The sequence below is a fragment of the Stegastes partitus genome, unplaced genomic scaffold (assembly GCF_000690725.1).
Source record: "Stegastes partitus isolate 25-593 unplaced genomic scaffold, Stegastes_partitus-1.0.2 Scaffold3768, whole genome shotgun sequence".
Lineage (NCBI taxonomy): Eukaryota > Metazoa > Chordata > Actinopteri > Pomacentridae > Stegastes > Stegastes partitus.
In genome coordinates, this window is record NW_007581499.1 from 1 (window position 1) to 11717 (window position 11717).

The 11717-nt window shown below is 41.5% G+C and overlaps 1 protein-coding gene across 1 annotated transcript; it reads right to left on the reverse strand.

Moving 5' to 3' along the window:
• Positions 1–2204: 2204 nt before the first annotated feature.
• LOC103376278 (Usher syndrome type-1G protein homolog) lies at positions 2205–11458 on the reverse strand. Its single transcript, XM_008306660.1, has 3 exons — positions 11226–11458; positions 5001–5448; positions 2205–3536 (listed from the first exon to the last, which is right to left on the reverse strand). The coding sequence occupies exons 1-3, from the start codon at positions 11387–11389 to the stop codon at positions 2718–2720; spliced, it is 1431 nt and encodes a 476-aa protein (XP_008304882.1). The 5' UTR covers positions 11390–11458; the 3' UTR covers positions 2205–2717.
• Between the last annotated feature and the right edge of the window lie 259 nt (positions 11459–11717).

Below are 11717 nucleotides of genomic sequence, written 5' to 3' on the forward strand. Positions count from 1 at the left end.
CATTTTAAAATCTGAATTCTGAATAAATTCTCTCAACAGAACGGTGACAAATTTCACTTTATTTTAACAAAACATCTTCAGGTGATCGTTACAAAAACCGCCAACGTAAAAACACACATTCGCGCTCAGTCACACTCCCAAGTTCACCGGCAGACGGACCTTTGAAACCAAATATGCAACCCGAGATAGTGGTGTTATCTAGCACACAGTCACATAAGCTCATTGTTTCAGTGCTGCAGCAGCTCATCCATCCATCACAGACACACTGCAGGCACCCAGCAGCCCAATAACAAAACTGTACAATGGACACGTAATAAACAACACGTGGAGACATGGAGGTACACTGACTAACACGGGAATCCTTAATTAATGTGTTCATTAATACAATATGCAAAGATAACAAGGTCCAGAAATCTTGTTTTCCAAGAGTCCACTGACTACTGAGGAGTAATCATCAGCGCTTTACTCTGAGTTTATACAGTAAATAAACAAAACAACATCATGTGTGACTGACGAACTGTCATCCCGTCACCTCTAAGCTACATGTTGTTCTATCATCTCGTCACTGGATGGCGCTGTTTAGTCGGTTAAAGTGTGTTCAGGTGGAAGTTGGAGGCAGAATCAGGAGGTAAATACAGATAAGACAATTCTGCTCATGTTTTCATGTTTCTGGGTCCGATGTGACACCATCAGGGTTCTGAAGCATTTCTGTCTACTTTGTTTAGAGCAGCAAATCATTCGTCGTGTTTCCATATCACTAAACGTTTAGAAAACGTTTGAAATGTTGCAAAAAAAAAAACTTTTTTTAATTTAGCCACAACCTGTAATAACAAAAAAAATCAATAAGATATTCAACTTTCCAACAGTCCTTGAACTAACCCTACGTGGTTCCATTCCTCGACAGTGAAACTTCATTAAAATCTTTTTGTTTTCTACATGTCTCATTTAGAAATTCACCAAAAATCAAGTTTTGTCTCCAAATAGATTCTGTGAAAAACAAAAAATTCTGGCACAACCAAAAATCTATAAGTGACGAAGCTGCAACCAACAAACATTCACAGAGTGTTTACAAAACAAGTACGGAAATAAATGACAAATGGAAGTAGTTATCCATTCATCATCTATACACCGCTTAACCCTCACTGGGGTCATGGGGGGCTGGAGTCTATCCCAGCTGACTCAGGGTGAAGGCAGGTTCACCTGGACAGGTAACCAGTCTATCACAGGGCTACACTTAGAGACAGACAACCAAGCACACTCACATTCACACCTACAGACAATTTAGAATCACCAATTAACCTCAACATGTTTTTGGACCGTGTGGGAGAACCCAAAGAGAACCCACGCTGCACAGGGAGAACATGGAGACTCCACGCAGAAAGATTCCGGTGCCCCCACCGGGACGCAAACCGGTGACCTTCTTGCTGCGAGGCAACAGTGCTAACCACTGCTCCACCTTGCAGCCCGTAAGTAGTTATGATATATAATATATATTCGCGTCCCGGTGAGGACACCCGGGATCTTTCTGCGTGGAGTCTCCCATGTTCTCCCCGTGCAGCGTGGGTTCTCTCCGGGTTCCTCCCACAGTCATGTTGAGGTTAATTGGTGATTGTAAATTGTCCGTAGGTGTGAATGTGAGTGTGCTTGGTTGTCTGTCTCTAAGTGTAGCCCTGTGATAGACTGGTTACCTGTCCAGGTGAACCTGCCTTCACCCTGAGTCAGCTGGGATAGACTCCAGCCCCCCATGACCCTAGTGAGGATTAAGGTGTGTAGATGATGTTTAGCCCCATTACTGGTAACACCTGAGGGCACTTGGAGGAATGTTGCACATTTTGATTCCAGGTTTTTTCAATTGCTGTAAAATAAAACATTCTAAGAAATTTTACTTTGTTATTTTTTGTGATTTCTGTCATTCTTACTGTGTCCTGCTGCACAGAAGACATTTCTGAGCTTCCTCACCTTCATTCTGTTTCCAGAGAGGTGCAGGACTTAGATGGAAATCAAAAACGAGCCCACAGTGAAGAACAACGTGAGAGGAGCAAAGAAAAAGCCTAAAAACCGCTCAGAGTTCAGAGGGTTAACTGGTGCAGTGATTAAAGCCGAGCTGCCGTCCAAATCGCCTACTTTTCCTTTTGACCTGAAGTACAAACTACAGCTGCCCTAATAAAGTACCTGCTGTTCTGTGGAGTATGCGTACAACGGGGACATCATGTTAAAAAAACAACACAGTAGAAGAATAATAAGAAGAAGAGATAAACAAGAATTTGTCAATTCATGAAAGAGAAATTGGGAAACTTGTAATTATTGGGTGGATTTTTTTTGCTCTAGAACAAGTTCCTACAGAACAGCACATCTGTTCATGTCAGCTGGTACCAGCTTCAATAGAAGAAACAATCAGTCATGTGACCTAAATGCTCGCTATCAGCTCTTATTAGAAAAAAACACTTCTTTGCTAAATTAAGTTTTTCAAATTGTGTCTGTTTCATTAACTTTTTCCGATACTTGCGAAAATGAGCATTAAAATATGATATGGAAACACGGCTAATGAACATTTGAGCAAATATACTTAATGTAGATTTAAAGGTTACCAAAAGGAATCAACTCTACGATTCTTATTCTCTCAGTCCAGTAAATCTTCCATTTGCTGATGAAGGCAAAGACAGTCGCTGATGTGTGTTCTGGAAGGACTAAGTGGAGGAAAACACAATATGGACGTTTCAAAGCTCAGTGTCTTCGATGGCCTCTGGTTCGTCTAAAGTGTCCAGACGCCTCTTGCAGGCATCCAGCAGTTTTTTTCTGGGGCCTAAAGGGATGTGGATGCTGGTGAGGTCCTGGTCCGAACACAGCATCAGAGCCTCCAGGTCGATCTTCTCCTTCCTGAACAGCGGCATGAACTCGCCGAGGCTCTGGGAGGCCAGGAAGGTCTCCAGAGGACTGTTCTCGGGCTCCATGTCCTCGTCCAGCCCGACCTCGGCCTCCTCCCACGGCAGCTCCTGCAGGTTTCGTTCCTGGAGGCTCAGAGCGCTGCCGATGCTGTCCTCGTCGAAGCTGGGCGAGCGTCGAGGCAGGTGTCCCCGCAGGCGAACGTTGGGCGCCCGGCCGATTGGTTCGCTTCCCGCGACGCTGCCTTCGTCCCGTCCACCGATCCCAAACATCCCCCCACTCATGTAGTTCCTCCTGAACACCATGGTGCCCAGACCGGGTCGGGTGAACAGCGAGTCTCGGCCAGAGTCGGCGCTGATCTCCGAGTACGCCGCCTCGTGGAGGCCCGGGTCGCTCATGGCACGGGAGACGGTGTCGGCGTCGTCGTTGTCGTGGGGGAACATGTCGCGGATGTTGAGGCGCGACCGCTCCCTGGGGTTGGCGTAGGTGCCCTGCTTGAGGAACATGACGTCGTTGCCGAGCTGCAGGCCGGACAGCGAGCGCACGCTTTTCCTGCCGTCCTCGTAGATCTTGAACGTACCGTCGACCTGCTTCTTCTTGTCCAGCTTCTTCTGGATCTTGGCTTTGCCCTTGGCTGTCGAATGCAGGGTGGCCTGACGAGAAAGTAGCAGATGTTAGAAAGAAGAATCAGCAAAGTCAACATTTAGCGTAATTTCAAGCTATCCTGTGTTAAAGATGGATGTAGCCTTTAGATCTGAGAAGTGAAGCCTTAAACCTGCATTCTTTCAAACAGCCAGCAGGAGGCGACTGGCTGCACAAAGAAGTCACATTGTTTAGATGAGACAGTGACTCTACGTCTTACTTGAGTTGTTTCCTCACTCAGCATTTTCCTCATCAGTGTGTGGTCTCAGTCTGTAGTTTCAAGTCTCCTTCAATACCTCATGATGTACATTTAATGATTTATGCTCCCATTTAAAGGAAAACTACTGAGAGCTGGTGAATCTAATCCAGAAGGCATTCTAATAATTGTTGCTTTAATTTACTTCTGGCTTGATTATTGCGACACAGCTTACACAGAAATGATCTTGAACTCCCTCTATTGTCCAGAGTTGATGCAAAACTATTGCGTCTTCCTGCACTGGCTCCCTGTTAGATTTCAAATGGAATTTAAACTGTTTTTTACATCTCACTGACGTCTTCTTCAGCACTAAGACCTGCAGATGAAGCCCTGCTGCTTCCTCCCAGGTCACAGCTTGAGCCAACTTCTTCTGTTGGGGCCCGAAATTCAACTCAAGTAAACTAAGTGTCCAACGTATAAATGATCTGTTGAAACTTTGTGGAAAGTTTTGAAATTGATGAATGTATGTTTGTATGTATTCGTATTTATTTAACATCCCTCTTTATAAGTCTGAAACCCACCAGCATGTTTGAAAGGCAGGTTTTCTTAGATTTTCAACAGTCCTTGAACGACTCAATCATCACGTGCAGCTCTGTTGAGAAAACTAACCGAATCTAAGCTTGAAATTGTGATAATGCATAAAAATCACTGCACGTCTCATTTTTAAAAATTTGTTTAAAAAATGAAGGATTTGCTCTAAATAGATTCCATAAAAAAGTAGAAATTCTCCCCTCTTTGGTGCAACAAGGAAGTCGTGACTGATTCAGCTGTGACCAACGGTCACGTGACAAATATTCAGAGAGTTTTCAACTAAACCTGATTACACAGAGCAGAGAGCAGAGAATTATGGGAACAAAAACTTAAATATCTTCAGTCTGTGGAGCTAAATTTCTTTTTCAGTATTGGTGACAAACGTGGGCACAGACGATGGCACATGTTGACTCCATGTTTATCCTTTTTGTATCATAAATAATAAATAATTTCATTTGTATGATTTACGGTATTATAACTAAATCATGCTGCACTAAAGATAACTTTAGTTTTCCTCCTTCTATCCGTGGTCGTGCTGTTTCCTCTGAGTTCAGAGGGTCGTCCTGTCCTTTTCTTCTCTGGTCTTACTCTCATCTATCTGGTTTTATCTTTTAGTTCTGCTCGGCACTGTGTAACATTGTTAATGAAGATGCTGTAAAACAAAGCTGGTCATTATTTCTGCATCTACCTGCGAGTATGGCATGTTGGAGGTGACGGTGTTGAACTTGCGGCTCAGCGTGCTGCTGCTGTTGTAGCTGGAGAGGCTCATGGCGTCCATGTTGTCGAGAACCGCCGACTCCTTCATGAACTTCCGCTCCATGCGTTCGCGGTGCTTCCTCTGCAGCTTGGCGCACTCTTTGATGCGGCGCTCTGCGGCCCGAAACGCCCGGTCCTTCAGTTTGCCCACCAGCTTGGGGTTGAGGGTGATCTGCTTGGCGGCGATGGAGTCCAGGTAGCGGACGCAGTCCATGTGGGACTTGCTGGCAGCCATGTCCAGCGGAGTGTGGTAGTCGTTGTCCAGAGTCCACACGTTGGCACCGAAGGCCACCAGGAAGGAAAGGCAGTTGTGGTGGCCGTTGGCAGCCGCCAGGTGGAGCGGCGTGTTGCCCCAGATGTCACATCTGTCCGGGTCACCTCTGGAGGAGACAGCAGTGAATCGACACATTAGTGGGTTCACACACAGCTTTCTTCTCTGTTTCTCATTTAACCATTTGGAGTTTGACCCCTTTAACATTCACCACATTTTATTAACGACAAAGAATATTTCACTTCATTCATTTATTAGATCAGGGACCGTGCATCTTCACATAGAAGACATCTGATGTATTGCATTTAGACTGTACATCCATCCATTATCTACACACCGCTTAATCCTCACTGGGGTCACGGGGGGCTGGAGTCTATCCCAGCTGACTGACGGCAAAGGCTAGACTGTATAGTATTAAGATCATTTTCAGCCCCTGGTTGGGCTTTTCAGTACAAATAGACAAAGGACCAACAACACCAATAAAAAAAGCACCGACAACATGATGAACTTATAATCCCCCACCCCCCACCCGGCCTTGAAAACCTTGTACAACCTTGAAAGCACATGGTTTGATTACATTGGAGCTGTGTGCCTCCAAAGTTGACTGAACAGTTCAGAAACCACTGTTTTGTTGTGGACACGCTTTAAAACAAAGTCAGGACGGTTGTTGCTACTTTAAAATGTGTTTTAATGAAGTTTGAATTGTGAAGCTTTGTGCTTGAGGTGAGCTCCATCATCAACACAGGCTCAGACAGGTTGAGGCAGACGTAGCTCCTTTGTTCTATATTTTCCTCATCGTATGTAACACCATCATTCCCCCCCAGTATTGGTGACACCTCAGGGCACTGGGAAATATGTTGTGCGTGATGTTTCTAGATTTTTTTTATTTTTTTTAAATTGTAAAACAAATAATCAAAGAAATTTGTTTTTTCTTTTGTATGATTTCTGTCGTTCTGACTGCGTCACACTGCAGAGACAATATTTCTGTCTATTTCTATTTATGGTTGTTCTGTTTCCACAGAGGTGCAGAGCTTTATACTTTATAAAAAATGAGTCCACAATGAGGAAAAATGTGACAAAAACACCCAGAACATGCCTGGAGTTTAGAGAAACTACGACTCACTGATAGATCAACAGACAGAACAGACTTTCTGCTTCATAACTACGAGTACGTTGCAGCCTTTTCTTCCAGCAGTGAGATCAGCTGAATGCTTCCACCTGCTGCTTCAGTCAAGCAAATATGACTACAGTACCAGTGAAGTACTACCCACAATGCAGTGCAGCAACAACAACAACAACAACAGGAGCGATGTTTACGAGCTGCTCAATCCATCCTCCTCCCACACGGCCGATCGCCGATCAATAATTCAGACGATGCAGTTTAAACATGACAGAGGTGAGTCTGCATTATTAATCCAACACACCCGCACACTTCTTTTTCACCGACACCCAGCGACACCACAAACCCGGCAGGTCACCACCTCCCACCAGCCCTGATTTCAGATCCGCCTGCGGAGCCGCCAACGAGCCCGACCGAGTCTGAGGCTCAGGCTCCAGAGAGTCGAGTTTGATTTCTGTTTGTTTCTCCGAGAGGCCGATTAAACAGATCGAGTTCCAGCAGCAGGAGACGTGTCGCTGCAGCAGGAGCGTGAATCACACTTTGACTCACTCGAGCAGTAACTGAAACCATCAACGATGAAGCTGACGTCGAGTCTTCATCACACACAACAAACCTCTGAACCCCACAAGTCACCAGAGTCGCACCGTGTCTCAGCCAGACACTGAAAAAACACAAGGAATCCTCAAGTTCTGAACTCTCCAACTGTCCTTGAACTAATCACGTGGAAGCTTAAATGAATAAATCATGTGTTAGAGCAACACTCGAAAGCTTCAGAAAGCCCGTCACTTCATGCTGTTGAAAGTTCAGTTTTAAATGGATGATGTAATGTGTCAGTCAATTAAAAAAAACACACACACAACATCCACACTACAGATAAAATAAGTGTATTTTCATTCTTTAATGACTGATTCATCTTTTTTTTTCCTCATCATGTTAAAAAGTTTGACTTTTTATTTCAGAATTTTGACTTTTCTCTTCCACTTTTCCTTCATAATACATAATATTGTTTTCACTGTTTTCATTATATTTTGGCCTGTTTTCATAATTTTGACTTTTTATTTCTTTCAAGTCAAAATCTCACAGTGGTCTCGTCTCAATTCATAATTCTTACACAGAATTTTTACTTGTTATTTTCCCTCAGAACAAACATTTTATGGCGTCATTTTCACTTTTCAACTCAACATCTTTTCTGTCTGTGAATCATTTTTCCTTCTCAAGTACAAAAGTGACTTTTTACATCATAATTTTGACTTGAAGCTACATTTTGCTCCATATTTTCAAAATTCTTACATTAATCTTATATAATTTTTTTCTTCATAAATTTTGCCTTTTCATTAATATAATTTTTGCCTTTTTTTTTTTTTAACCCTCCTATTATCTTTAGGGTCAATTTGACCCCATTAAATGTTTAACATCTCTAAATAAGTCCCTGACATAATTTTTCCAGTTTTATTTAAAGGGCCATTTACACATAAACGTTGGTAACAATTTTGTTTATGATATTGTCTGGAGGTTTTAAATTGCTGGGGTCAAACTGAACCCAAGGATAAAAGAGGTCAGTAAATTTGAAGGTAATAGGAGGGTTAAAAAAAATGTTTAGACTTTTTCAATTCACAATTTTCCCCCAGAAAGTCATAATGTGGACGTTTGATCTCATCATTTTGTCCATCTGTCTGTAATTTCTTCTCAGAAAGTCAAAAATGTGACTTTTTATCTTATAGTTTTGACAGTTTATCTCCTGAATTTGGCAAATATCAACACTCGTACACAGAAATCTCAGACAGTCCTTCACATTTTACACACTTTATGCTGTTAAAAGTTAAATTTTAAATGGATGATGGTTGTGTATGAAGTCATTTCCCCTCATCAGTGAAATGAGTCAAACGTCTACGATATTCTCAACAGACCTCCACTTAGGGTGAAACACTGGTAGTTTTTTTTTCACCATTTATCTCTTCAGTTTATAATTTGTTCTCAAAAAAGTCAAACTTCCTTATTTTATGATTTTGACTTAAGTTATAATTTTTCCCCTTTTCTGGTAATTGTGATGTTTATCTTTGTAAGTAATAAATTTGAAATTTTTTAACAATTATTTTGGCCATTTTTGCATAATTTTGACTTTATACTTCTTTATTTCAGAAGTTTCCCCCAGAAAGTCAAAATGTGGACATTAAATCTAATCATTTGAACCTTTTAACTCATAATCGTGCTTCTCTTCCATCATTTGTCCTCAAAGGGTCAAAAATGAGACTGTTTATCTTCTATTTTTGACATTTTAGGACCTACTTCTGGCAAAACTAAAGCAGGTTTCACACAAAGAGTAGCACACAAACATTTCAGAAAGCCCTTTCACATTTTGCACACTGCGTAGAGTTGAAAATATATTTTTAAATCGGTAAAACTGCACATAAACCTACATTCAATCACGCATAATGACAGTGAAGAAATGGTTTTTTTGCAGACTAAAAAAATAAAAAAATCACACGTTGAACAGATGCTTTCAGTTTGTCATTGAGAGCAAATTTCTGCAGACAAAAATGGAAATTGTAGGTTATCAGTTTAAAATGAAGCGTTCCATCCACTGTGGATGTCAACACGCAGCCTCTGTGGATGTCAACACGCAGCCTGTTGTTGTCAGCCAGCTTCACATCCATCACTGCAACCTTTGCTGCTGTTCGCCTAATAAAGCTGCTGAATGACACGAAGCTGCTGTTAATCTGCAGCCAGCAGACACCAAACTGAACCAAGCGGCTGCTGAAAACCTCGACAGAAGAAGAAAACCTCCTCTGATCCTCCACCTGCAGCTGATCTCACCTGAACATAAACCAAACCTTCACACAGCGACGGCTTCAGAAGCTGATCTTTGATTAAAATGCTGCATCGGAGTCTGATCGGTTCATTAAACCTGCGACTAACAGACCAGAGTTTCTTCTGTGACATTAATTAAACACCAGTTTAATCATGTGGCCGTGACCTTCTCTGTAATCAGGCTGTTTGAATGTATAAAGTCCTGCAGCTCTGATTGGCTCACAGATGAGCCGCTTTATTTCACTTAATGTGTAAAAAATCTAAAACATTCACTCTGTCAAGCTGATGGGCTTCGGTGGGAGAGAATGAGGCGACTTTTTATTTCTTCAATTCATAATTTATACTCAGAAAGTCGTATCCTAAACATTTTATCTTCTAATGTCGACAGAGAATATCATAATCTTGACGTTATGTCACATACTTTTACCACCAGAAGTCATTATTTTTCTTTTTTCTAATTATAATTTTTCTCATAGTTTAGACTTTTTATCTCCTCACTTCACAATGTTTCCTCACAAAGTCAAACCCAGGACTCTTTATCTCACAGTTTTGATGTATTAAGTCATGTTTTTGCCATTTTTGTCTCATAATGTCGATGTTTATCTTCTGATGTTTACTAAGAAAGTCAGATTTTTGTTTATCACAGGTTTATTTTAATAGGCACTTTTTTTTAATTTTAATTTTGCCGTTTTGTTTCATAATCTTGTTGTTTATCTCCTACTTCTTACTAAGAAAGACAGTATTTTGATATTTAATCAAATACTTTCACCACTATAACTCATTTGTAGTTTTTTATTTGAAACAATAAAATAAAATAAAATAATTTGTGCTGGTCAGTTTTCTTTGGTGGAGAGATGAGGTGACCTTTTGTCTCTTTATATTACCTGAAAAGTGACTGTTTTTTGACTGAATCCACTCATTTCTAATGAACCTTCACCTAAAACAACAGTCTACAGATGAAATCTGAATTTTCTTTTCATACAAAGCTCGATTTTGAGATTTTGGGACTTTACTTTATCAACACGTCTTCTTTCAGACAAATGCAAAGATAACATCCAAAATACACATTTATTTTGCTGCACTTTGTGTCTGTAAACATGACTTTTGATCACATCATTTAACTTTTATGAGTCATAATTCTGACTGTTGTCATTATAATTTGGGCTTTTTTCTCATAATTTGGACTTTTTATTACATAATATCACCTGTAAATGTCATAATTTAGACTTTTAAAGCTATAATTTGTCCTTTCTTCTCTAAATGTCGACATCTATCTTCTAATGACTGTCTTATACTAATTATTTATGTCTATTTGTGTCGGTTAATGTCAACTATAAACCTTGTCTATTTACATATCTCTCAAAAATGTACTTTTTCCTCAAGAAACCTGCTCTAACCTGCTCTCCAGCAGCTCTTACAAACACTAAACTAAGAAGTTTTTCATCTCTCTCATATATTATTATGATTTTGACCTTCTCACAGTCTGATCTGTACATTTGTTTATAAAAAACAAAAACAGGACAACAACATATTGTTTGGTTTTGTCTTCTGATTTAAGGAGCGACAAAACAGATTTCTGTAAAAACCTTTGACTCACATGTCAGAAAAAGAAAAGAATACAGAGATGTAGCTCCATTACATATTTATCTTTAAGAATGATGCAGATTTAAAACAGTAAATAACTGTAATAACTGTAAATAATCAGCTGAGGAGGTTCTCTGGAGGTTTCTGTTTGTTCTACATTTTATCCTGAATTCATAAAATTGTTCAAACAGTGAAATTAAACTCCGTGTTGTTGTTTCCACAGCAGAGATAAAGAGGAAACGTGTCCTCACGCAGGAAATAAAAGCTGAATTATGTCGCTTCTGTTTTTAAAGTTTTACATTAAGGAGACCTGCAGCTGCACATTAAAACTCTGCGGTAACTGGTCCCGGTCCCGGTCCCGGTCCCGGACTCACCCTCTGCTCACGATGAGCCGCAGCGCCTCCAGGTTTCCGTGGTAAGCGGCCCATAAGGTCGGTGTCATCCCGTCCTCGTCCGGGGCGTTCAGCTCCTTCCGGGCGGCCTCCTTCAGCACGTCCAGGTACCCGTCCCGGGCCGCCCGGTGGTACCGGTCGTTCATGGCGGCGCCTCGGCTCACTCTGAGCTCGGTTCCATGGAAGCACCGGACGGTTCTGCCCGGGAATAGACGGTCCGGGAGGCGGCGGGTCCGGGTCGGCCTGCAGCGGCGCGGAGGGACGGGACGGTTGCTAGGAGACGGACACGAGGCGTGCTGGTTGTCAGGGAGGGGGCGGGGCCACATTGACGGGAGGACACGCCCACCTTTAAAGAGACAGTAACGTTATTAGAAACACCTGTAGAGTCTAAAATAATCAATACAACTGATAGAAAATGTATTAGATACACAATTACAGTCTAGTCTAATCTAATCAATATAACTGATAAAAAAT

What these genes read in the sequence shown, in the direction of transcription:
- LOC103376278 (XM_008306660.1), bottom strand. Translation starts at nt 11,389, where the DNA reads ATGAACGACCGGTACCACCGGGCGGCCCGGGACGGGTACCTGGACGTG. An exon ending in CGGCTCATCGTGAGCAGAGG is followed by an intron (nt 5,449 to 11,225) that starts GTGAGTCCGGGA and finishes TGTCTCCTCCAG; the next exon opens with AGGTGACCCGGACAGATGTG. An exon ending in CCAACATGCCATACTCGCAG is followed by an intron (nt 3,537 to 5,000) that starts GTAGATGCAGAA and finishes CTTTCTCGTCAG; the next exon opens with GCCACCCTGCATTCGACAGC.